Here is a 27,639-nt window from a genome sequence, read left to right as displayed (position 1 = left end):
TCTGCCCATTTGCTGAGCTTGTCCAGGTCAGCCTGGATCACCTGCCTATCTTCTGGATGAGCTTGGTTGGCACATATGCAGAACTGTACAGCTACCTTAAGGTTGTGATGCAGCATTTCTAGGCTGACAGATCTTTTCTACTGTTTGAGGCCTTCCATTGGTTCAGAAACCTTGGCGTCCCAGAGCCAAGGACTCCTCTTGCCTCACAGTAATCCATTAGGAGTGGCAATTCCCTCCTTCCCTGCAACAGTGCGGAAGCCATCTGATTAGACACCCCTCTGCTTTATCTGTATGGAGTTTTATCCAGATATCCCATCCCACCGTTGTATTTATAGCACTGCTTAAATTAAAAAGAAAACAAAAAAAGAATAACCAATGGTTAGGGTCCTTTTCGGTGAGGTATACACACAATTACTACTGCCTTGCTAGGATAGTACCGATATGCTTCAGATGCAAGAGTGTGCGCTTTACCACAGCTGGTTTCAGTCAGCACCTGACAGCTACAGGGCGGTCTGTATTAGCTGGAATATTTTCCAACTAAAAAAAAATCTCTGTGGCCCTGTGTGCTGATCCTCAGGCAAATATGGATTTCCTATTGAAATGTATTAATTCCTACCCCTGTGGTGGTCGCTTCTGAGTCCAAGATGCTTGCTGGAAACCTGAATTGCAGAGAAGCCAGCTACTTCATTAGTAAGACTAGGATAAGGCCTTCCATTTAACTGGAGGGTTTGGATGCTGCTTACTAGCAGAGACTGGCTTGGGAATGACAGGAAAACAAGGAATCCTTCTGTAGTCTGATTGTATCGTCCAAAAGTATGTCTCCTTGTTGGCTGTCCTGTGCTTGGCGTATAATTCCCTTGCTACTGTGGCCAGACTTCTTTTCTTTTCTTTTTTTAAACCAAGTGATCGATAGAGTGGTTGGAAAATCTCTAATGCAACATTTTTTCTATCAGAAAATATTGATTTGCCAGAACAGAAGCAGTTCACAGAGCTTGATTTCAGTAAAGCTGTAGCAGAACCCAGTGGGACTCTGCCTGCTTTCCAGCCATCCCATCCATCTGCACCTAACGAGCCTGTCTGGAAGGGTGCTGAAGAGCCCGGGCTTTCAGGCTCCCAGCTGTTTAACAGCTGAGGATCTAGGCTTCTCCCCACTAGGTTCTCAGGCTCTTTGCCTCCTTTGCTGCTTCCTGATCAACAGCCTTGGGATCAGGAAAAATCGTGCCTTTTAAAGTAATTTGACATTAAGTAGGAGTGTAGAGGAGTGAAAAACTGAAGGACTTGCCTTTCCCTTTGGCGTTCTGAAAGATTCATTTATCTTTTTATGGTACAGGAAGAACATTTGAGATTGAGGTTCCAAGAACAATTGATTGCTGCATCAGAGATTTTTATTAAATGTTTCCAGTAGCTTCATTATGCAAGTCCCAAATTGTATCTTATAGTTTGTCCATTTAGGGTATCCCAAGGTATGAGCACAGACTGAGAAGTGAAGGTGTTAAAGTTCACAGAAGCTGGAGCACATGGTAAAGCAGAGATTAGAAGTCTCTTTTTATTAATAGGATGTTTCTTCTTGTGGAGAAGTTAACTAGTTTGAGGGATTTCTTGGCTTGGAGGGCTGAGTCCTCCCAATTAAGAAGATCTGTTGGTCATTGGCCCCATTAATTTGTTTGATCATTTGAATGAAGTCTCATGCCTGCTAGCAATGTATACATTTAATATAAACATAATAGGTCATGTGCTTAAGTGGCATGCATGGTGTATACTTAGGTTTTTAACTGCATCACCTGGTGACATTCATAGGATCCTAGTATCTGCTTTCTCCAGTGCTTTCATTTTAATTTGTTCCATGTTCTTTTCAAGTTGTTTCATGATACTTTTAAATACTCAAGTTTCTTCATATTAGGTATCCATTTGTTAAAGTGTGCTGTTTGGCCTGTAATTTAGCCATGAACTGTGGACCATTCTTTAATGCAGAAGTGATTTCTAAATGCAAGATAGAAATACAGGCAGTTCTTGGACTTGCGACACAATTGGTTCCTGAAAACCGCGTCTTCAATACACCTTCCTTCAGAAGAAAGGATACATTTTTTCATTGTTAATTCTTGACATGAGCATATATGATTTGTGGCTATTGACAATTTTCAGGGGCATGCTTTATGCATGATTGAAAAGATGAGCTCCTCAATAATGTACAAAGTTTTGGGGGGTTTCTTGTTTTTTAAAAATAAATCATGTTAAGTTAAATCAAAAGAATACTGGCAAACAATAGAGCAGTTATAAAAGTATGGCATGAGGTGCATCATAATGGATAATAAATATCCACATCTGCTGTTAAGCAGTTTTGGATTTAAACTATGAACAGTGTCAATGCTTAATGCCGAAGTTATCGGCATCTTAAAAATGCTACAAATGTTAGCATTTTTACAGATGTATCACATTAAACAGTAATTATAAATAAAGACAATTGAATCTTTCAGAACCCCAAAGGGAAAGGCAAGTCCTTCAGTTTTTCACTCCTCTGCACTCCTACTGCCCACTGCTGGGGGAGTGGCTCGGGCAGGGGCTGCCTGGGAGGCAGTGTGGATCTGGGCTGTAGTGTGGTATGGCTTCTGCAGCAAAGAGGTAACTATGCCCAGCTTCGCTTCCCTGGAAAATTATATGGCTAAACTGGCAAGGCTTAAATAGGAATGAGTGTAGTGGCAGGGGCTGTCTGTGTGCCACAGGGGAGGACTGGACAGAGCCACGGCTCCCTCCCCATAGCACCCAAGGTTTTGCCTGCTGGGACAGTCATGCTGCACTGCCCAGGACAGCCGTGCCACGCTCTCCAACCCATGGGCACCCAGAGCCTCAGGTGGCATCTCCCTCAAGCCCACCTGCCTGCTTCCCAGGCTGTGGCAGCTGCCACTTGGCAAGGACCCACAGCAGCGCTTCCAGCCTGGGGGCATGTGGTGAACCTACGAGCCGTGCAAGATTGCGTCCAAGGCACCCACCTGTAAGCAGAGCACCTTCTACTAGCAGCCATGGCACTGAGCGGGAGGAATGTGGTGCCAGCCCAGCTGCTGGTTGCATCTGGTTGGAGAAGGGAGCTCAGCTGGTGCTTGCTGAGCAGCAGCTGCTGGAGCCTTGGGGGCCAGCAGGCAGGAGGGAGGCACCGTCTAGGGCTCTGGGTGCCCATGGGCTAAAGGTACTGCCAGGGCAAGGCATAGCTGTCCCAGCAGCCAATAGACCTTGTGGGTAATATGTGGGGCGTACCTGGCTCCATGCAGCCCGCCCCTGTGGCCATGCAACTTTGCCCAGCTCCATTCCCCCAACTAGTTACCTCCCTGCTGCAGCAGCAGCATGATGCTACAGCCTGGATCCATGCTGCCTCCCAGGCAGTGAGCTGGGGTCCTGCGAAATCCCGGTGGCCCCGTGCTGTTGCTGCTGGTGCCACTGCCTTCCCACTCCCACACACTCATCGCGTGGAGCCTGCTGCAGCCATGGGCTTCAGTCCCGGCTGGCAGCAAAACTTGCTGCAATCCCACATATCACCCTCAGCCCTGGCTCCCCGTGCCACTCTGCTATGGGACCATTAACCTATATAATTAGAGGAGGTTAAACAGGTCATTTTTAAAATGATATCTATACCCCTAAAGTAGACCTACATTTAACTCCTCTTTTTCTAAGATTAAGTCATTGGAAAATATTTTCACTGGTGGAGTTGAACAAGAAAACCTTTTCATTGATCCTGAAAATCTGTTTGGTCCTATCTCCTGGCATTTATTAACTGAATTGAAAAGTTCCTTGATTACCTAAGCCCTAAGCTGTCCAGAGTTATTCAGTATTCCATACTGATAATTGAGCATTGGCTCTTCAGTGTTTGTTTTTAATGAGGTAAATACTTTAATTCTTTCACCTATAGTTCACATTTTAGGACAGATATTAAAGAAACCTAATTGACTAACTGTATAATTGAAAACACGTTTATTTCACTTTGATTACTTCACGAATATCTTGCTGCTAATTAAAGCATTTTTGTAAGTGGATATTTGCATCAACATAATTTATTATAGATAATCCCTCCTTTGAAGCAAAACTTTTAAACACAGTGTTTTCTTTAATGCACATCTTAGCATAATAGTAAAATAGCTATGATTTTTTTAAATGACTTTCTTTGGTTAAATCAGATTTTTCTATCGTAATTTCCACAGGATGGCTTGATAGTGGAAAACATGCATGATCTTCCTTACACGACTTCTGTTGGGCCAGAAATAACAGCAGCAATGACAATCATTAGTGCTGCAGTGAAGCAAACCTGCCCACAGCTCCCATTGGGTATCCAGATTCTGTGTTCTGCAAATCAACAGGCTGTAGCAGTGGCTCTTGCTGCAGGTAACAGAAATGACTCATAATTTGCTGCTGGGCTTTGGTCCATCGTATATGCTTGGAAATGTATGTAGTAACACAGAAGTCTTGAAGAAAGGAAGAGCCCAGGGCCTACAGTGCTTTCTGCTTCCTGCCTTTTCAGGAAAGAGTTTGTGTGGAAGATGCCTGCTTGATTTTTAACAGCTGATCCCTACCTGGTGCGCTGGGAGGAGCCAAATGAAAAATCCCAGGGATCCAGCTATTGTTCCCTGTGGGAAAAATTCTGTACGCAAGTTTAATGATTAGTTTAAACCTACCTGCATTTTAAGTCCATCTTTGGTGTAACACTGTTTTCTCAAGTTAAATTGTATCAGAGATTAATTCAGCTTGCTGCGGCTAAACATTTCATTCCACCATCTGATTATACCATGGGATACTACTGTTATTCTGTACTAAAATTAACTCTCACTACTTTCATGAATGAATTGAAATGAAGCTTCTTGTGGGATAGCTAATAACGGAGTATATACTATTAACCAAAATATTCAAATTAAATTGTGCATAGGAAAATTAAATTTCAGCTTTCCTTACTTCATGAATCCTATTAATACCACTTGTGCTAGTCTTGCTGTTTCTGTTCATTTCTGCCTGTTGAAACTGATTTAAACAGTTTGTGTTCCATACATAGGGCTCTCTGGTTAAGAAACGATGGCTATATTGATACTGAAAACTGCAATTCTTATCATTAGCTTTATGTATTGAATTAATATAGCTACGTATGACCAGCAAATCCAAAGTTATACATACATGCTTTTATTTTATTTTTTGTGGCCACTACATTTTTTCATGAGCTGTTTTATCTTCTCTCACTGCTGTATTGCCTTTTTTCTTTACTGCTCCACTTGCATTTGAAGCAGGTAAGTTGAACTATAAGAGTCTTTCAGCTAGTGAGTCAGGCTAAGTGGACAGAAGATAAATCCTTTAGTCTATGAAAACATGACTTAAATTGTTTTGTTTAAATTCCCTCATTTTTAATGATTTCCTTTCCTTTTAGAAACCATTCTCCTAATGATTTTGTCCTTTTTATCTGGAAAGCATTGTTAATTTGCTCTGTATTTTGCGTGGGGTTGATCTTCATGTTACTTTTTGAGCTTTAATACAAATATGGTAATGTTATTGGGGAAGCCTTTTGTATATTAGAACTTCTTTGGTGCATGCGGCATCAATGGTGTGGTTTTTTTTAATGTGCAGCTCTGAAAATATATACACTACTGCCAAGCAAGCTGGGCATCATGGTACAATTTTTGTCAGATTTTTAGAATTGTGCGAATGGAAAAATATGTGCATTTATTTTCTTTGTACTACAGTCACAAGAAACCCACACAGCGTGTGGGTCCCTAACTGAATGGGGGAGACAACCTAGTGACAGATGAGGAAAAGGCTGAAGTGCTCAGTGCCTTTTATCTCAGTCTTCACGGGCAAGGTCAGCTCCCAGACTACTGCACCAGGCAGCACAGTTCTGGTAGAAGGTGAGCAACCCTCAATGGTAAAAGAACAGGTTATGGACTATTTAGAAAAGCTGGATGTATACAAGTGCACAAGACTGGATGCAGTGCATCCAAGGGTGCTGAGGGAATTGGCTTATGTGACGGCAGAACCACTGGCCATTATCTTTGAAAACTCATTGAGATCAGGGGAGGTCCTGGATGATTGGAAAAGAGCAAATATAGGGTCCATCTTTAAGAAAAGGAAGGAGAAAGATCCAGGGAACTACAGACCAGTCAGCCTCACATCGGTCCCCGGAAAATCGGGGAGCAGCAACTCAAGGACACATAAGGACTTAGAGGAGAAGAAAGTGATTAGGAACAGTCAGAATGAAGTCACCAAGGGCAAGTCATGCCTGACCAATCTGATTGTCTTGTATGATGAAATAACTAGCTCACTGATGTGGGGAAAGCAGCAGACATGATATACCTTGACTTTAGCAAGGTTTTTGATATGGTCTCTCACACCATTCTTGCAAGCAAGCTGAGGAAGTACAGGTTGGATGAATAGAGTGTAAGGTGGATAGAAATCTGGCTGGATCATCAGGCTCAATGGGTAATGATCAATGGCTCAAGGACGAGTTGGTAGTCGGTATCAAGTGGAGCGCCCCAAGGGTCAGTTCTGGAGCTGGTTTTATTCAATATCTAAATTCATGGTCTGGAAGATGGGATGGCATGCATCCTAAGCAAGTTTGTGGATGACCCCATGATGTGGGGATGTAGTTGATATGCAGGCGGGTAGGGCCAGGATTCAGACTGACCTAGACAAATTGGAAGATTGGGCCAAAAGAAATCTCATGAGGTTTAACAAGAAGTGAGCAGTCCTGCACTTAGGACAGAACAATCCTATGCACCGGTACAGGCTTGGGACCAACTAGCTAAACAGCAGCTCTGCAGAAAAGGACCTGGGGGTTACAGTGGTCAATAAGCTGGATACGAGTCAACAGCGTGTCCTTGTTGCCAAGAAGGATAATAGTGTACTGGGCTGCATTACTAGAAGTGTTGCCAGCAGATTGAGGGAAGTAGTTATTCCCCTCTATTCTGTACTGGTGAAACCACACCTGGAGTCCTGTGTCCAGTGTTGGGCTCCCCACTATAGAAATGGACTATAGGATCCACTATAGGATGTGGACAAGATGAAGAGAGTCCAGTGGAGGGCAACAAAAATGGTAGGGGGCTGGGGCACATGACTTCTGTGGAAAGGCTGAGGGAACTGGGCTTTTTAGTCTGGTGAAGGGGAAGACTGAGTGGGGATTTTTATAGCAGCCTTCAACTACCTGAAGGGGGTTTCCAAAAAGGATTGAGAGAAACTGTTTTCATGGGGCCAGATGACAGAACAAGGAGCAATGGTCTCAAGTTGCAGCAAGGAAGGTTTAAATTGGGTATTAGGAAAAACTTTCTCACTAGGAGGATGGTGAAGCACTGGAACAGGTTATCTAGAGAGGTACCATCTTCAGGAGGGCTGTGGGAGCTATCCCAGAGTCCTTCTGGGGGTCCAAGCCCCCAATCTGCCTGCCAGATGAGAGAAGCCAGGTGCTGCTGCCTGGGACCGGCAGTGGGAAGATTGGTGCTGCCACTGGTCCCAGGCTCCTGTCACCCGGCAGGCAGATCAGAGGCATGCATCCCCAGGAGGACTGCAGCACCTGGCTCCTGTCAGCCAGCAGGCAGATTGGGGGCCCTCCAGCACTCCCAGGAAGGCTATAGGGGCTGTGCTGGAGTCCTCCCAGGGATGCATGCCCCCCAATCTGCCTGCTGGGTGATAGGAGCCAGGTGCTGCTGCCTGAGGCCAGCAGCAGCACTGATCTTCCCAGCGCTGGGTGCGGGCTGTGCCCAGCACTGGTCTGTCATCTAGCAGGCAGATCAGGGGCCCACACCCTCGGGAGGACTCCAGCACAGCCCTTCAGTGGGTGCAGGCAAGCCACCGATCTGCCCTCCAGATGACAGGAGGTGGGTGTTACCAGCTGGGACCAGCGCTGAAGCCAGTAAGCCTGGCTTTGAAACTTGAAACATTTTGAAACTTTCACTGTTTCAAGCTCAAAATGCATCAAAACAGCATTTCATTTCAAAGCTGGGCGAAATTATGCACAGCCCTACTACATACAACACAGCACTCATCTGGACGCAGCCAAAGGGGGCAAATTAAGGTTGTGCCTTCCCAAACTTTTGTGCGATTGACTTTGACTTTGTAACTGTAGCATTCTTTTAATATATGCTTTTTAAAGGAAAATAAAGTAATGTCTATCCACAAACAATATAGACCTTCATGCTTGGAGGTAATTCAGTATTTAGTAGGTCTGCATTCATACTCTTGATTGGAAGTGATCTTTAAATCCAAATGCATGTTCATATTATTTAAATGCATCCTTTTAACTGTTAATTTTATTGTTATTGTCCTCCTTGGAACATTGTCTCATCTTCATTCTTTCCTATTTTAGTGAAACTAAAATGCTTTTTCTAGAGAAGCAAAGGACTTCTGTATCTGAATTTGTTTGCTAGGGTTAGTTCTCAATTGGTTCATTATTAACAGGTGTACTATGTGTTCCATAGTGGTATATAATTTCCTGTTTGTTGATCTTGATTTAATTAACTACATCTGTTTGAGTTTGAAACAGAATGATTCCTATAACCAGCTTTCAGGAACATTTATGGAGGAGATTAAAAAAATACAAATACTGCCTCTTTTTGTACATTAAACGGGACTAGATCTTCTGTAGCACTCAAAAATGTTCACTACATGTTCACCATGTCAGAATCAGATCTTGTGCATAGCATTAATCTTTTCCCTAGTTACTCTTCTAGATTGACTATGCCCTGCTTCTCCAAATCTACCATTGTGTATGTTTGTACCATTATCTGCAAGATCCACATGTCAGTGTGCTATTTTGTTATTGTATTTGGGAAACTGATTAATAACGTGTGGTTCACCATCTGGCTGTAGTTTTATATAAGAATTTACAATAAATAAATAAAGGCAAACTAAACCTTCTTTTTAAAGGACATTGGTCATAGTGAAAAGGAGGGCAGGCTCTTAATAATCCAGGAGCATTCATAGTGTACATAGCTACTGTGCTAGTGAGACATTCTTCTCTGCTGTTTCTCTGCTTCTCATTTAATTTATTTTAGGGGTGCACTGTTAGAGAATTTGGGTGCCAATACCAATAGCTGATTTTTTTTAAGGAGGCATATTGGCCGATACCGATACGATTTCTGATGCAGTGTGGAGAGATGCATGCAGCTGGTAAGTCTGTTGTGGTGGAAGGGAAGGGGCTTGAGGGGAACAGATCAATGCCCCCCGTAGTGAGGGAGGGGCAGGCACTGCCCAGCTGGGGTAGGGCGTGGGACGGACCCGCAGCTCATCAGGGTGGTGTTGGGGGGCGGCGGCTTCCGCCACCATGCACATCCCGAGAAGGCAGGAGCAGCATGTGCCCCCTGGATCTGCGTGGGGCAGGTTGGGTGAGCTGGAGCTGGGGCTGCCCCGGGCTCTTCTTGACAGGGGCTGGGTTCAGGGCAGGTGGATACAGAGGGGGCTACAGTTGCCCCAAATTTTGCTATAGCTCCACTCCCAGCACCGCCATCACATGCACCTGGCACAGCCCAGGCTCTTCCTGGGTCAACCCCCACTTCCCTCCACATGCCAGAAAAAGCCAGGGCTGTGCCAGGCAAGTGGGAGTGGGGCTATGGTGAAATTTGGGGTTGCTGCAGCCCCCTCCATAGGCCCTACCAAGAAGAGCCCGGTGCAGCCCTGGCTCCAGCCTGGAGCTGCAGCTTGCCTGCCCCACACACGTGTGTCCCCTCCTCATGCCTTCCTGTGGTGCACACAGTCGCAGAAGCATCCCCTCCCCAAGAGCCACGATTCCATTCCACGCCTCGCCCCACCCTGACTGTGCAGTGCCTACCTCTGCCCCCTCTGTCCCTCATCATGGGGGACATTGATTGGCTCCCCATTCCCCTTCCCTCCCCCTTCCCTTTCTGCTACAACAGACTTTAAAGAGCTGCATGCAGCTCTTTAAACTGCTGGGCTGTGCTCCTCCCCAGCTACATGCTGAGCTGTGGCTGCGTGCACACACAGGCATTTATCAGCCAAATGATTGGCCGCATCAGGCCAATTTCTAATACAGCCAATTTTCTTTATATTGTTACTGATCCTATGTTGGACCAATGTATCGATGCACCTCTAATTTATTTACTAATAAATATTAGAGATGCACCAATACATCGGTCTGATATGGGATCAGCACTGATGTAAAGAAAATTGACTATATCAGAAATCGGCCTGATGTGGCCAATAATTTGGCCAAAAAAGGCCTGTTCATGCGTGCAGCCACAGCACACAAGCAGCAAGGAGTAGAGCCTGGTAGTGTGGAGAGCTGCATGCAGAGGGTAAGTCTGTTGTCGTGAAAGGAGAGGGAAAGGGAAGGGGTGTGGGGGGAGGCAACGCCTGCCCCAGTCCATGCTACACTCCCTCCCTATCCATGGTGGATGTTTATCTGCAGCTCTACATCCCTTCCCTCCCCACTCCCTTTTCACCACAACAAACTTACCAACTGCAAACAGCTGTATCAGAAATTAGATTGGTATCGGCTGATATGCCTCCGTAAAACTCAGCTATCAGTGTCAGCCCCCCAAATCTCTATCAGTGCACCCCTAATAAATATATTTAAAACTTTTGTGAATAAGATGCACGTTCATATAACCATGTGTAATTATAACAATGTTGAGCTTCGTATCTTTTTAAACAGTGATTCCCTTACCATTATCAAGATGGTACCAGTAACTAGAAGAAATTAACCAATGGAGATATACCTAGTTCAATGCATTTCCTCTAAAGCATCCACTCCTGCTACTGTCAAACTGGATACTGGGCAAAATATACCATTGATCTGATCCAGTATAGTACTACTTATGTTCTTACTTGGTTTTATTGAGCAAGATCTACCATTGGCTGGCACTCACTCATTTCCACATACAATTCCAGATCTTTAATTGGCTATGGCCTTCCTGTTTTAGGAATAGTTCCTTTCAATTCACCCTTTTTGAGTTGTGCCTTACAGGAGTTATGCATCTGATAGTGCCAATGATGAGATTGCAGCATGGGAAACAGTAGTTTCTCAGTGGTAGACCCCATCACTGTAACCCCTTAGCAAAAGAAATCAGATTAAGGCCAACAGTTGTCAGTCTCACAACACAAAACCAAAAACACCTTTCACAAAAGCTTTTCCCTAGTAACAGTCTGACATCTAACTGCCTGCCCTAAGAATAAAAAAGAGGAGGAAAGCGAGATCAAAATACCAACACATGAATTATGAAGGATTGACAATTGAGGTCCCTTTGTACAGTATTTGGGTCCCCTGTAATCTGTAAACATAGGAAAATAGACCTAGAAAGAACTTACGGGGTCACTGAGACTAGTCCTTGTTGGTTTTTAGTGTTAGTATTGAGTGTTATACACACACATTAGTGTTCTTTAAAACTGGAAAAGTAAATCCATTACTTTAGGCCAGACTTGCAATACTCTGTGTTGCTGGGAAAGGGAAGTTTTTTGACCAGCCTAGCATAGTTTTGTTCTTTCTATAATCCTTAATCATTTTAGGAGAAATTTAAAAAGGTTATGGTTGGCCTGATAAATGTTCATAACTATTTTTGCAAATATCTAATGAAGTGGTTTAAATATAACTGCTGCAATGATTATTGGTTTTTACAAAAAAAGGAGTCCGTCCATCCCATGCAGACAGTGTAATTGTTTATTTAATTCCACAAGTGCTGCTGCTTGATCTAGTCATAAAGATGGTATCTTTGCTAGGCTACTTTGTCTAGAACTTCCTCCTCTTGTTTTCCAGTAGGATAACACTCTCTTTGTTCGATTGAAATAGCCAGAACCAGGAATGCACATTAACTTTTCAGCATCACCACAGTTACTGTTCAATTTGCCAAATGTTAAACTAAGCAATAGCATTATTGTCTCATAGCTTTATGAGGCCAAAAAAGAATTCATTAGGAGGACTGGTTATAGCTTCATAAAGCAGAAAGAGAATGAGTAGGTGCTTGATCCATGATACTGTTTTGTTTTTTTTTAATATTTATAATACAGTAAGCCTCAAAGACCACCCCCATCAATAATGGGGCCCATTCATACCAATTGCTGTGCTAGTAGATGGAAAGACTAAGCTTTCTGACTTCAGTAGTTTAGTCTGTCAAACAGTAACAAATGAACATACAAGCAGCAGCTTTGAAATAAGTGGGGCTACTCCATAGTCTATAGATTGAGTCATAAAACTATGAAAATTTCCTTACAAAGCACAGAAAATCTTGTTACAAATCATTCATCCCAGGTTCACTTTGTGTACAAATCATCTTTTTTGATTTAAGCCACAGGAAACTGGTTCCAATACAAAAATCATTGTGAAATGTATTAGTTTCCACCAAATATCCTTGTCTAAATTCACCTGTAATGTTAATCCCTGAGGATAAAAAATTTAAAGCCATGTAAAGTGGGAGTCTAGTAACAGTTTTGTATGCAAATTATTTTTTTCTTTTAATTCGATGAACATGACAGGCACAGCAAATTGGTTCAATGGGATATGAAGCCAACCTAAAACATTGATTAGGTCTAGATGTTCTTCTGACTCCAACCCTGCAATATGCTAGAACAAGTCAGTATTATGTAGGATAGATTGAGTCTTCTGTTGTTGCTCAGTCAAAATTATAATATGCAGATACATATTTTGTGGAATATGGTGGGGAGGGAGACTTAAGGTCTGTTTGTATCCAGTGTGATACCCAGTATATCCACAATATAGTGTTGTCTATAAGAAATAAACGCCATGAGACATTTTCAAGATTGTCAGCATGTTTTCTCCATAAAATATCAAATTAGATAATGCATGTACAGCAGAAGGTCATTTGGGTCTGGTTGATGTGGAGTGTCATTTCAATGTTTCCTGATTTTATATAGGCAAAATATAATCTATTGTTATTTGTCTGATAAGAACAAAACAAAAAAACCAAATTTGGATTATATTAATTCTTTTGCACATACCCTGGATAATTAGGTTTTCTGTGACTGAAGTACACCAAAAATGTTAGGTGGTGAAATCTACCATCAGTTTGGGACTACAAGGAAATATCGTCATCCAAACACCTTCATAATGGGCTATTACCACAGTCGGTGCTGTAGACTTTTTATACCATTTGTCTTGGACAACAGAGCCATAATTTCTGTGTAATAATGGATCCTGTGTCTAAGTTTACCTGTAATGTTAAGCCCTGAGGATCAAAAACTTAAGGCCATGTAAAGTGGGAAACTAATAGCAGAACTGTTGACTCATATTCAGCTTCTTGTCCACTGTAACCCCAAATCATTTCTATAGAGCTGCTTCATAGCCAGTCATTCCCCAGCCTGTACTGGTACATGGGATTTTTCTGTCTTAAATGCAGGATTTTGCACTTCTCCTGGTTGAACATCATGAGATTTCTTTTGTTTCAATCCTCCAATTTGTCAAGTCTCTCTGAATCCTAGCCCTCCCTCCAGCATATCAACTACTCCCACCAGTTTAGTATCATCCATATTGGCTGAGGGTGCACTCCATCCCAACTTCCAGATTGTTGATGAAGCCAGTGAACAAAACCAGCCCCAGGCCTAACCCCTGGTGTACTGCACTTGACACCAGCTCCCAACTAGACATCGAGCCATTGATTATTACCCTTTGAACCTGACGATTTGGCCAGTCCATTCATTTAAGCCATACTTCGTTAGCTCACTAATGAGAATGTCGTGGGAGACCACATCAAAAGCCTTGCTAAAGTAAAGGTATATTACATCCACTGCTCTTCCTGCATCCACAGATCCAGTCATCTCATCACAGAAAGCAATCAGGTTTCACTTGCCTTTGGTCAATCCATGCTGATTGTTCCTAATTACCACCTTCTCCTCTACATGCTTAGAAATGGATTCCTTGACAACCTACTCCATGACTTTTTTTTCCAGGGATTAAAGTGAGACTGACTGGCCTGTAGTTCCCTGAATCTTCCTCCTTCCTTTTCTTAGGGAAGAACTATAGGCACTATATTTGTCCCTTTCCATCTGAGACCTCTCCCGATTTTGCTACAAGTCTTCAAAGATAATGGCCAGCAGCTCTGCAATCACATCAGGCAATTCCCTCAGTACCCTCAGGTGCATTGTGTCCAGCCCCATGGACTTTTACATGTCCAACTTCTCTAAATAGTCTCTAATCTGTTCTTTTTGCCACTGCCAGCTGCTCAGTTTCCTATATTGTTAATGGGAAATTGCATTCATAACACCCACTGGGGCTGTGCGAAGCATCGGTCCCTGATTTGATTCGGCCTGATTCAGTGGCCAAATCTCCCAGTTGAATCAGAGGACCCTTTAATTTCTCTGAATCGAATCCAAACCCTCCAAATGGATTCAGAGAGAGTCGATGATTTGGATATAGACATAGCTTTAAATGTTTTTTCTACATACCTAAAGGTACCAGGTGGCTCATGAATGCTGAGGTGGTGGGGCAGATGGAGCATCACACAGGAGGACGGGGGACTTCCCAGCATGCTCAGCTGCAGACCCAGAAGTGGACTAGAAACACTTCCGGTCCACTTCCAGGTCTGCCCGGGAGTGTCCAGGGAGCGCCCCCACACTCCTATAAGACACTCCATCCGCCCCAGCATCGCAGCATTCATGAGCTGCGCCTGAAACCTCGAGTTATGTAGAAAAAACATTTAATCAGCATCAAATCTTCAGATTCAGATTCGGCTGAATAGAATCAGGGAGAGTGATCCAAATCAACGAATCTAATCGCTGTCCCTAATTCGGGCTGAATCCGAATTGAATATGGCCCATTTCGCACACCCCTAATGCTCACGTACCAGGATGCAGATGGGTTGTTCCTGTTCTGAGGTTGAAAATTTTAATTATATCAGTATTTTTAGGAGTTGTTTAAAAAAAAAAAATTAAACCCTCAATAATAAAATTTTTAGGTACAGATTACATGTAGCAGTGGCAAGTCTCATCGTTAAAAGTGAATTAATCTGTTTTATTTAACTATGAAATTTATTGGAAAATTGAAAGGTTTAAATATAACTCCTAGGTTTTATTCTGAAGTACAAAAGGAGTTCTGGCCACATGCATACTTACACAAATGCTTCAACTTCTGCACCATTTAAGTGACTTTGGCTACTGTGGAAGCCACTTAGGTACTGTCATCAGTATAGTTAATACCACTTAAGCAGTATCATTAAAGCAGCTTCACTGGTGTCACTAAGCCTTCTTAAATGATGTTGCTAGTGTCACTAAACAGACGTAAGCAGTGTCACTAAAGCCATTCGAGCAGAATCACTAGAGCTGCTAAAGCCACTTAAGTACTGTTGCTGATGTAACAGAGCCACTTATGTGGGTGTAGCTCAACTAGTAACAACCTGCACCTTTTCTCCAGGTCTGTACCTCATTTTCTGAAAACACACATTTTGCCTCTGAATCTTGAGGATATTCTCCATTTTTTTCCAAGTCATTGCGAAGTAGCCCATATTTGAGTTGGAGTCCATCCATGACATTCCTTGTTAGAACAATTGCTGTTAATCATCACAATGCCCTACTTCTTCCCATATGGTGCATGAGTCTCTGCCTGTACAACATCACACTTTTAAAATAAAGCAAACTGAAATTTGGCTCTTGAAATGAACAGCAAGTTATAGTCTGGCATATGGACTTTAAAAGCCATATTTCTGTTTGTGTTTGAGAAGTGTGATTATGTGACTTAGATTACTCAAGTAGTTCTTCATTACAGTGAATTGCATCTTGGAGACAGTGGTTATACCTCTGGATGTTTCTTTGGTATAGTTTCAGATATAATCAAATTTGCAGATGGCTCCAAAATTGGAGGAGCAGCAAACCCACAGGAGTCTGGAACCAAACTACAAAAATACATGGAGGAAATAGAGCACTGGATGTTGCAGGTGGTGAAAGGAATATTGTATACATAAATGTCAACTTTTTAAATACAGGGAGGGGAGATAAGCACCACAGATAGAAAAGAGATACGAGTACAGTAATGCATCTATATCCCTTAAATTAAAGGCATTAACTTTCATCTTATTCCCTTAATAGTATATGGGTATTACTACTTTTTGCTGTAATTAAATTACTACTATTTGCTAAAATCGTAAGTTCTGTTTGATGTAGCTCAGGTGTATACAGCCATTCCTCGACTTGCAACTTTTCGAGTTGCGATGAACGTCACTTATGACATTTATAAATTGACACCCTGTTTTGATGTTCCAGTGTGGGTTTTGTCTTTATGACGGTCAATATTGTGTGCAGCTGGTACGTGGTGGAAGAGGTGTGAGGGTGCAGATCAACACCCCCCCCACCCTGAGGGAGGGGCTGGGACCAGGACTGGAGCAAGTGCTGCCCAGCTGGGCCAGGTGGGCTTAGGGAGCGGGGGACGGTGGCTCCCGCCGCTACACACTGCTCATCTGGTGGCTTGACCAGCAGTTACTGCCGCTGGTCTGGGGGGGGCATGTGCCACTGCATCTGTGCGGGGCGGCATGGGATGAGGAGGTCTGGGAACCACCAGTCAAGACACCAAACAAGTAGTGCGCAGTGGTAGATGCTGCTGCCTCTGTCCAGCCCCAGCACTGGGCAGCACTTGTCCCAGCCCCTTCCCTCCCTCACCACAGGGGATGGGGAGGAGTTGATCTGCCCCCACCCAGTCCCTTCCCTTCCCTCCCCTCTCCCTTTTCATTGCTTTCCAGCTGCTTGCAGTATCAACTGTCGTAAAAGAACCAATCCCCCATTTGTAACACTGTTCCTATGAGAAAATTGGTTCTGACTTATGGCGTTTCGACTTAAGACATGGTTTTCAGGAATCAATTGTGTTGAAAGTCAGAGGACTGCCTGTACTAGGTTTGGTATACCGGAAGGGGGAACCCTCAAGGCAGGCCCTGGAAGGAGTTCCTGTCAACCTTTTTCCTGATTTACCCAGTGGTGTTATAAATTCTTAGTGGAACTGATGTATTAATTGATTTGTTTTTATTGGGCCCAATCCTTCACTTAAGCAAAGCTCTCTTGTGATTTAATAGCACTTAGGACCAATGCGGGATTATAAACCAAATAAATGGTTTTGCTTACTTAAAATACAATGGCAAGATAACATTGATTTTTAGTAGCTTTTGAACAGAGAGATTTAGCTACAAGGAAGAGCAGCTCCACCATCCAGTTGAGGGACTTTTCCCAGTAGCCAAGGGACGTACAGTGTGTGCAGAGGCAAAAGGCCTGTGTGTATTGGATAGCATGGCCAGTTCAGCTAGTGCTATTTTTAAAGTGTGTCCTATGCCCAGAGCCCCTAATGTTGGGGTTCATTGGTAATCAATAAATTAACAATATATGACCAATTTAAGGAAGAGAAGACTTTGGCCTGCCAAATTGATATATAGCTTTTCTCTTCCTCACAGCACTGAGGAACAGGAGACAGGTTCTGTGATGACTCAGGGCATTGCTGTATGGATATGGTAGGTAACTCCACCAAAACCTAAGTCAGTGATTCTCAACCGGGTGTATCAAGATCGTATATAAGGGTGATGCCCAATAGTAGCACTGTTAAGTATGCAAACACCTACATTTGATTCACAAGATAAACCCAGAGATTTTATAATAGGAATCTGTAAGTGTTAAAAACTTCTGGCCTATTGTGGTCTTTTTAAGTTCTTTGCAACAGAAGATTTGCAGTATTATTTTTCTGGAATCAAAATAATGAGCAAAAACTATGAGCTGGCATTTTCTGAGGGGTGCCTCAAGTCCAAAAAGATTGAGAACCACTGACTTAAGTTGATAGCACCCAAGTACATCACTAGCAATCCAGTGGCCTTTGTGAAATAATTTGCTGGTCTTAATCTGATTCGTATCCAAGAAGACCATCCTCACCCTTAGGAGCAGGGAATGAATGGATGTGGAAACCAAGCTGTCCAGTCTCACAACAGCCAGTCCTTCCCATCCATGGAAGGAAGTTTCATTGCCCCTAACCCTAGTTACACTCTGTGGCATTGCTATGGGTAATGCAGAGCTACTGTCCCCTGATCTGTCACTATAGCACCTCTGGAAAATATTGGTCTCATTAAAACAAAGATAAATTATGTTGAGATACAATGTCCCTCAACATTTTCACATAATCAAATGGTAGCTAACAGAATAAAATATGTTTTTAAAGTTTCTTGGTTTACTGTTCCGTTTTATCTCAGGTTTACATTTTTTTCCCCCTAGGTCTCGATTTTATCCGAGCTGAAGGGTTTGTTTTTTCTCATGTTGCTGATGAGGGGATAATAAATGCCTGTGCAGGTGACCTGCTAAGATACAGAAAACAAATTGGAGCAGAGCACATTCAGATTTTTGCAGATATTAAAAAAAAACACAGGTAAACACTGTTAACATACATGTTAACATAGAAATGATATGATATGCATTCTAATTTTTACAATACTGAATATTGACAAGATTATTATTGGGGAGCTTGATTGCTCAAACAAGGTCTTGCAATACTGTTGAGGAAAATGGTTACACATGTGCACCTGTAAACTGCCATTTGCTGCATCTGTGGAATTTGCAGTTGTTTAACCTTCAGAATCTATAACTACAGACAGTAAATGTCTTGCATCTGGCATCGGGTAATGCTTTATATCATTTGGATGCATCTTCTCACTAGGTTTACAAATAAAGAAATTGTTTCAGGAAGCTAAGCATCTGAAATAGCTGTTTTAAGCAGCATGCGAGGGCTGTTGCATGCAAAGTATCCTTATCATGAGGTTTTTGCCACACTAACTGGATTTTTTAATATATTTCTTTCCTTATGTTTATACAGTTCAGAGGAATGGTGCACATGAATGTGGGGTATGTTTATAATAATCAAACAGAAAGATCTTATGACAGCTATGTGAATTCAGCTTTGTTTGACTGACATTCCATCATAATTTTCACGTTGCCTTTTCAGTTATTAGATGTTTCTTTAAGACTTTTTCAGAATAAAAAAGAACCCACAATCTGTGTACTGCATAGGTAATATTTCAAGAAAGGTTTGTTTTGGGAAAAAACATGGAAAAAGGCAGGTTTTTGTCAGGTTACATGCCAGATTAAAAAATATATTTAACATTTTAAAGTATAATAGATGTAATCTGATCCTGTCAACATAAAGGCTCCTTAAGAATATTTTAAATAATTTTACTTCATATTTTAAGCAGATATGCAGCAGCATTGTTTTCTTCCCTGGGAGTCCCAGAATGTGGTGCTTGTAACACGGAAGCTCATCATTTGTCTTGGAAAAATGATCTATTGATGTTTAGGATATTTAGTAGGGTTGTGGCAAGTGAATATACGTCACTTCCCAATGTGGGGGGAAGCATGGTCCTCTCCTTCCATTCCCAAGCTTGGCTGACCCAGGAAGAAAGAGACTAGTCCTGGGACTAGTTATTTGGGGTTAATGCTCCAAACTGTCAGACAAATGGTATTGACTGTCTTGCAATTCCTGTAACTGACACTAATATAGAAAAGATAGAGGAAGAATTTAAAACTGTTTATAGCTGAAGTTGCTGTAGATACTAATTTCAGACAAAAAGCTTCACCCATATATCTACCACTGCTTAAAAGGTGAATTGTACATCTCTGGGATGTATGAAATTACTGCTATATGAATAGGATAGCTGCTTCTTTTTCTCCTTCAAAGACCAATATGCTGGATACAAAGATAGTTAATGACTGTTTCCTGGACTTTGTGAAATGAGGTGAGGATTTAAATCTACTGCTTCCTAGGTGATAGGGATCAGATCTGTGGAGAAGCTGAGCATCCACAAATGAAGCAAGACACTTAACCTTACTCTTTTAAAAAAAAAAAAAAGTCAATCTTCAATTGTTCTGACTACAGGGAAGTGAAGTACGATCTAGAGTTATGAGAAAAGCAGGCTAAGTATTATACAGGATGGATTGCAAGTTATATTAACTGAAAATAACTGTTGGTTGTGTTCCTGGTGTTTACAGTGCTCATGCTCTGACAGCAGATGTCAGTGTATCTGAGACTGCCAAGGCTGCTGAGCTCTTCCTTGCTGATGGGATTGTATTGACTGGAACAGCCACTGGAATGCCGGCAGATCCGGAAGAACTGAAAGGTGAGAGCTGTCACAGGAAGGTCGGACAACAGCCAGTGCATTGGCTTCTGGATTAAGAGAGAGAGAAATCTATATATTTACTAACTGCTCTTATAAAAAGAGAAGCTTCTTGGCACTTAGAATCTGATTTAGTTCAGCAAAAGCCACAGTGATTTTGGGTTCTCATTGGATGTGCCATGCCAAAGCAACCTTCATGGCATAAAAGCTAAAATTATTAATAAAATTGAAAACAATATGTGTTTTGGGCTATAAATCTTGAATGTGTATTTACCCCTGAAATATTATGTATATGTTTCAAAATAGTTCTCTCTTCCTCACTGGGGGAAAAAAAAAGGAAGAAGTCTTAAAGCAAAAATCTGCTTTTCAGTGTATGCAAGCAGCTTCTGGTGACTTCAGGGGATGCTGGTGTACACATCAAAAAGTAAATTTTGTCCCATGATGTTTCAGCCAACCAAGTCATTTATTCTGTAATTACATGGCTTCTGTAATTTTTTTTAAGTACCTCTGTTTCATTCTGTCTGGGTCTAAAGAACAAAGGATGATGGAGACAACACAAAGACACATACTTGCTTTGGTTTCGCTTTGTGTTATGAATGGAACAAAGCTAGAATCTTGGTCTATGTTAAGACATACAGCCTAAATATTACAAAACTTGAGTCAGCGGCAAATCCCCCTTCTCAGAGGGCTAGGGATTTTGAATTAAGTGGGGAGGAAAATCTTGAAAATCATTATACATAGACAAATGACAAGTTAGGCATATCTATGTGGTCAACCTCTTAAAAGGAATTAGGCCTGCAGAGTATAAACTCTAGTGTTGATTTGAGCAAAATTTTCCTTATCTTAAATGTATGCCTTGCTAAAAAATACTCCATCCAGTACAAGGAAAAAACTTTTAGGTATAAACAAAATTCAGCAAATTTCATCATATTACAAATTTTGTCTTAAAAGCTAAAATGGAAGAAAGAGAGCTACGTCTGTTTCTTTTTCTGCTTTGTTACACTGAAATGAAAGGCAGAGAAATACTAGGGCCTTTTCCTCTGGTGTACTGAATGACTAATTTGGGAAGGAGAGTAGAAAAAGAGGGGGTTTTTGTTGGACAAGGGAATTAGGGCAGGGCTTTGTGTTTAATTTGTGTTGCTACCTTAATTCAACCCGCTCAAGTGCGATAATTCCTTGCCATGTCCAACCCCAGGCCAAATGCCTGTGTACGTAATATCCTGGGGATCTTTCATCCATTAACCTTTCCTTCTGGCTTTGGGTGTAGACACACTCTAAGGCAGTGGGCAGTACCAACAGTGCTGGCGGGCACTGTTCGTGTAGCAAATGTTGTTTGGCCTCTCTGTAGCATCCAGGTGGTCCAGTTCTAAGTCCAGTTCTGGTCCAGTTCCTAAGGTGTCCTGGACAAGGAGTGAGAGACTCAAGTCTCTTGCACAGCAGTGTTTCATCTGCTGCTAGGACACAAAGGAGCAGGCATTAAGGGATTAGCATTTTAGCTTTTTAGGCACCTTTTACATCTTCAGTTCAAACAGCTCAGGTTGGAAGTGACTCTATCTGATGCCTGTTTGGTTGTCTGTGTGAAATAAGATAGGTGGTCTCAATCCAGTAATCAGTGGACAAGTGACCACACCACAGAAATCACCAGCTGGTAGTAATTTGCACCTTTGCAGGCATTGTTCACAGAAGGGGCATGAAGATTAATTTACTTTCCTACACACAGGGGATTGGTTAGGTCAAAGTGGAACTGCACATTGCTTCTCTCCTTGCTGAACCTGTCCTGTAGATAAAGAAAGGAGTTAAATCTTTGATCTGCACCTTTTACAAGCACTAGACTTAATAAAGGGAAACAGTCATTTGAATTAAAGAGGCAACATGTTACAGTGAAGCATTACCATAAATATAGTGGTGTGTATGGTACAGTGATTACTGCATATAAAAAAGCTGTTGAAGAAGAGGAGCAGAGCAAGTTATTGGTGCAATGGTGCTGCTTCTTTTTTTTTTTTTTTTTTTTTTACATTGCTTTTTGCCATTGTTTAAGCTTAGGAGCTTTTGGTCTTTATTTTATGTAACTTCTGCTGCCACAGTTCAAAAACTTTCATTGTGCTTTGCAACTGCACACTTATTTCATCCAATTTTTATTACAGACATGTATGCAGATGCAATATCACAAGAAAGAGCACAGTGCCCTCTAGTTACAGTTTATCAAAGATTATTGTAAAGCATAAATTCTGTAAGCTGTGAGGCCTCATTGAATATGTAGTCACAAAATGGACTACTTTTCTCTCTGTATCAAAAAAACACAATAGTGGGAGGAGAGTTGACTTAAGAGTTTTATGCCATGTTTTGAATTTGGAAAAAAAGAACAAAAATAAAGGTGGGTGTTCAATGTTACCACAGAATTATTATGCAGTAGTGAATCTATCAGTGCTGCTGGCATTTTCTAGGCAATAGAATAGTGGATTTCTCATTAAATAAAACCAACATGTTAAACATTTTAATGTAATCAGCACTGGACCTCGGTATGTGAAAGGTTTTTAAATATTTAAAGAGTATCTCTTTTTATACCATGCTGTAACAGGACCAAAGCATCAGGAGCCTCCAGTATATGGCTACCTTGCCTGTAGGCTTGCACATGCCTCACAGGTGAAACAATCAAACAGTTCAGTGGGCCCTCTCTGGTCCTGTCCCCATCCTTCTCTGGGCCCTGGCTCCTTCTCCCAGCCCCTGCTGGGCTGTGCGCCCCTGGCCCTGGCTCAGCCCTTGTGGACTGCTGTACTGTCATTTGCCCTCCCTTCCTTTCGCCTTTCCCTCCGGGCAAGTTCATGCCATACAGGTCTTGCTGGTACTACTGGGACCTCCTGACCTCCCCTGCAGTCCCAAATCCAGTCCACCAATTAAACTCAAACCAAAAACATAAGTACACCAGCTATAACTCAGTTCTCTTAAGCCTACTGGCTACCTAAAGAAATGGCCCTCCAATACTGATTCTTATCCCCTGCCAGCTCTCAACTCTTTACTTGGGGCTCACAGGCATGGCTGGATCTCTCTCGGACTCTCATCAGAGCTGCCTTACTGCAGAGCTCCTTGCTCTTTGGCCTCCAGGGCCAGACTGACTGCTCTGGCTCTGGCTCTGGCTCTGGCTCTGGCTCTGGCCCTGGCTTATATGCCAGCAGAGCACTGTCTGCTTCTGGTCAGGTGACTCCCTGGGCAGTCTGGTGGTTTTCTCTAATGACCTTGGCTTACTGGCCTTCAGGGTAGCCTACAGCAACAGACCTAGCAGTTGTAGCATTGCCTTGTCTCCCACCCAAGACTGTCTTGTACTACTGCCAGGAATCTGCTAGCTCTGCAGTATGTTTCTTGCTGCTCACACAGGTTACCCTACTAGTGTACTATTGCTATGTCACTAACAAGTCCCATTCCTGGGCTCTGGTTGCCTATCTCTTTACAGCTAGCCCTCTTTTTGTCAGTCTGGGCTCTGTTAGCCCCTATTTTTCCTTTAAGTAACGGGATTCCTAGACTACCTGTTAAACTGCTTAATTTGGAAACCCAGCTTGGAGCAAAATTCAGTGCTTAGGGCAGTAGGAATATAGTGTGTCCCCATCCTGGCACTTTGTCTTTTCCTGAATAGGCTAGACAATTATAGTAGGGATAACTGAAAAAAACCCTAAAGAATCTGTTGCTACAAACAGGACACTACCGGGATGTTAAATTGGTTTGGAAAGGGCTATTCGTGTTATTCATCTAATGTGTCTAATTTCAGGGCATGGTTTTGCTTAAAATTTTCTTCCACAAAGACCTTGTAGGATGGTCATATAATTTTTTTTTGTTTCTATCATGCAATAAATAGTGCTGGTTCATATAGATGAAAAGAATACTAACACCTCTGACCTAAAGAGTGCTTCAGTAGCAGTACCACTCCATCAATAGCCCTTCTCCTAGTCAAAGTGGCAGTAAATAATTAGTCTTCTCTGTAGTGTCATTAGCATGTTAAACCTCTTATGAAACTTTAAAATCAAAGCACCTTTGCTAGAGGAGCCTCATGTTTCACATTAGGTGATTTCCCTGAAGCATTATCTACTTATGCCAGCTTGTTATCACCAAGTAAAGCAATTTTATAAGTTTTTAAAGGTCAGAAATAATGCCTTACTTGGTGTTCTCTAAGGAAGCAAGTGAAGCAACCTGTCCTGTAAGCGTGACTTCTCTGAGGTCCAGTTTGAAGGTAATGGATGATGGGGGGTGCTCAACAACTCCTAGACTTGTATATTTTCCATAGCTAATAATGACTCGCGCTTTTCAGGAAGCCCTGTTAATCGGCTCTCTTTTATCGATCAAACAAAACATTGCCAAAGTATTTCTTTAATTAAAAAAATATTAATATGCCTTCACTAAACCTTTTGTCAGTCTCTGTATCAAAACACCCAGTATGCTTATGCCTCACAACCAGCGCAGTCATTGCAGTAAATCTGTATGATGTTTATTCAGGTCCAGAGAGAGGGGCTTGCATAAGGTTGAAAGTGGTTCATCAGTGCTCCATGAGCCTTGTGCAAGTTGCCTACTTGAGCAAATTGTTCCCCCTATTAACCAGGTGAAACCCTAAATGACTAAACAACATGTGTTTTCTCTAGATAAAATAATGTTCTGCTTTCATATCCCACTGCCCTTTTTCTTATCGAAAAGAATCTTCCCAACAGTGGCCTTTGACTTCCAAGTAAACCACATGGAGTTCTTAAAATAGTCCCTATGAGCTTTATTTACTTTCCCTCGCTTCTGCCCCAAAATTACATCATTGAATACAGAGCCTACTCATTTTTCCTATTACTGGGAATAAGACCTTTTTGCTGCCTCTTCACTGAAGGTCTTACCTTAGCTGCTAGTTTAGTATAAATTCAGCAAAGGGACCTAGCAGAGAGATATACCAGTCCACCCACTGTTATCCTGATTTACACTAGGGGTTCACTGATAGAGATTTTTAGGGCCGATGCCAATAGCTGATTTTTAAGGAGGCATATTGGCTGATGCTGATCTGATTTCTAATGCGCAGCTTTTCAGCTTGAAGAGTTTTATCCAGCTGGTAAGTTTGGTGTGGTGGAAGGGGGAGAGAATGGGCATGGAGGGGGCAAATCAAGGCCCCTGCAGTGAGGAAGGGAATGGGGCAGGGGCAGGGCTCCCCCTCCCCCAATAAGCCATGCCTGCCCCAACCCCACACCCTCCCTCACCCACGGGGGCCTTGATTTGCCCTCCCCCTGCCATTCCTCCTTCCACCACACCAGACTTACTAGCTGCACGCAGCTTTTCATGATGCTGGCCTATACTCCTCACTGCCTACGTGCTGTGCTGCGGCTGCTTGCACACACGGGCATTTATCAGAAAAATTATTGGCTGCATTGGGCCTATTTCTGATACAGAAAATTTTCTTTATATTAGTGCCAATTGGATATCAGACCGGTGTCAGTGCACCTCTAATTTAAACTGATGACTAAAGAATTGTAATGAACATGGCACTATTGGATACTTCTGCCACTTCAGTAATCTCACCACACACAAAAAAAACCATAATCTCAGCTGATCTAATAAATGAAAATAAAAGTGGCATCTTATTCTTGTTGCTGTTACGTTTTAATTATTTTATAGGAAGTTTTGTTCTTATTCTGTTCCTTCTGGGGTTGAGAGAGAAATTGAGATCACTGTTAAGAATTTCATTCAATACAAAGGAACTCCTTCCATAATCTAGTTCCAAAATTTATTCTTAACTTGGGTCATAGGTGTTACTGCAGTACAAGCAATAAAGACTGCCTCTTTCAGTGTGTGTCTGCTGCACCTGGCACAGTCAGGCTGGTAGATACTATATTAGTATTCATAAAAAGCGCCCAAGATGTAGTAGAATCGTAGTTCTGCTCTTTGGAAGTTCTCTGAATGTGGCATCTGTGGGCCATGTGGTTTAAAGGATGGGTTAAAAGTACACCAGTGAAGGAGCACAGGAGGGCGATTTTACTCTCCCTCACCCGTTCCCCCGAGCCCCCAAACCTTCCTCCCCTTGGAAGGTGGAGGAAATATGGGAGCAGTGATAGCTATTAAATGGCTCCATTTCAGCTTTTGTCACTTCCAGAGCACTGAAACTATGCTGTGGTATGTGGGCAGCGATTGTTTAATATGATCCCAACTCGCTCACGCTCTCTTTTTTTATGAACAGTGCTGTGCAAAATAAGTGGCATTTTGCTGGTGGTTGTTCCAAGGGCACAGGTGACTTCTACAGACAGGCATGTTCATTTGTTAACAAAGAAAATAAGAGGATAATATTCCTGGTAGTTTCATAAAGTATCAAAGTGGATATGTTGCAACAGATTAATTTTGTCTTGATACAATTTTAAGGGTTGGAGGAAGGCTTAGTGATTGTAGACCGGGTTAACCCTAACATTGCATTTATATTTATGATTTCTCTTCATTTTAGAGGTTGAACAAGCTGTGAAGATTCCAGTGTTGATTGGGTCTGGAGTCACTCTAGAGAATGTGAGGAATTACCTGGATGCAAATGCCTTAATAATTGGTTCGTATTTCAAGAAAGCTGGTTACTGGGCAAATACTGTTGATCCTGACAGAGTAAAACAATTTATGGATCACATAAGTAAACTGAGAAAATGAATTTTTCAGCAAATAACATTGCATGTGTACATGTGGAATATGATATACCAAGGACAACTAACACATTCCATGTGCACATGACATGGATAATATAATATTAAATTTTAAAAAGCCTGTAATCTACTTGGCTGGTCAGTAAGCCAGAAGGGACTTTAAAATAAATGGGTGGTATGGAATTTATTTACAGAAAGCATATTTCTTTATCCCTCAATTCCATGTGTCAATACAAGGCTAAAACGGAGGTTTGAATAATATGTTCTTAACTGCAACATAAGAACTTAGCTCAAGAATCAACTTTAATGTTGATCATAGGATGAAATGAGATTTTTTTTCATGTATAGAATATGATAGATCGAATCCCATGATTCTATACGTGGGACACCCTAAGATTACAGCCAGCAGCACTGTAAATTGCATGAGAAATTATCTGTTTCCCCATCTATAAAATGGTAGTGATACTGCATATCTCACAGGAGTAAGATATACCATGTAAATGTTTGTAAAGCATTGTCATCTCTTCAAATCAAAGGCTTTGTAAAATTCTAGAACGTCATACATTTTTAGGAGAACAATGTAGTTCTCAAAATACAGTAGAATTCTGTGCCATAATTAAGAGGTTCAAGATTTTGGGAAGTTGATTTACTCACAATATTTGCTGAATAATAAAATGAAAATATTTAATTGCATTTCCTGTAGAATTGCCTCTTTTTAATTTGTCTACATTTTCACAAGAGTTTCCGCCCCCAGGAATACATATTGGTATTTTTCAGCCCTCTAATATAGTCCTTTACCTCTCTGGGCTTGTGTTTAAGTGCAATATTGTAAATTGGTGGCACTATTCCTAAATTGTGTATGTGAAATTACTACATTTGCTCAAATATCAGACAACTCTGAATATAAGATGACCCTTAATAATTAGGTTCTGTATATGGAAAATCTATAAATCTGTTGTAATTTTCTA

General features: G+C 41.9%; 1 protein-coding gene across 1 annotated transcript in view; it reads left to right on the top strand.

Moving 5' to 3' along the window:
* Positions 1-27,369, top strand: part of LOC109310571 (uncharacterized protein F13E9.13, mitochondrial-like) — a 51,063-nt gene extending 23,694 nt beyond the window's left edge. The window contains exons 3-6 of the mRNA XM_019535808.1: positions 4,188-4,368; positions 18,151-18,301; positions 19,915-20,042; positions 26,488-27,369. Coding sequence (XP_019391353.1) covers positions 4,209-4,368; positions 18,151-18,301; positions 19,915-20,042; positions 26,488-26,678 — 630 coding nt within the window. The 5' untranslated portion in view covers positions 4,188-4,208 and the 3' untranslated portion in view covers positions 26,679-27,369. The remainder of the gene's footprint in view (positions 1-4,187; positions 4,369-18,150; positions 18,302-19,914; positions 20,043-26,487) is intronic.
* Positions 27,370-27,639: the final 270 nt, after the last annotated feature.

Source organism: Crocodylus porosus, unplaced genomic scaffold (assembly GCF_001723895.1).
Source record: "Crocodylus porosus isolate Cpor-Errol unplaced genomic scaffold, CroPor_comp1, whole genome shotgun sequence".
Lineage (NCBI taxonomy): Eukaryota > Metazoa > Chordata > Crocodylia > Crocodylidae > Crocodylus > Crocodylus porosus.
Note: the sequence above shows the minus strand (reverse complement) of the source record. Positions and strands in the feature narration are given on the sequence as shown.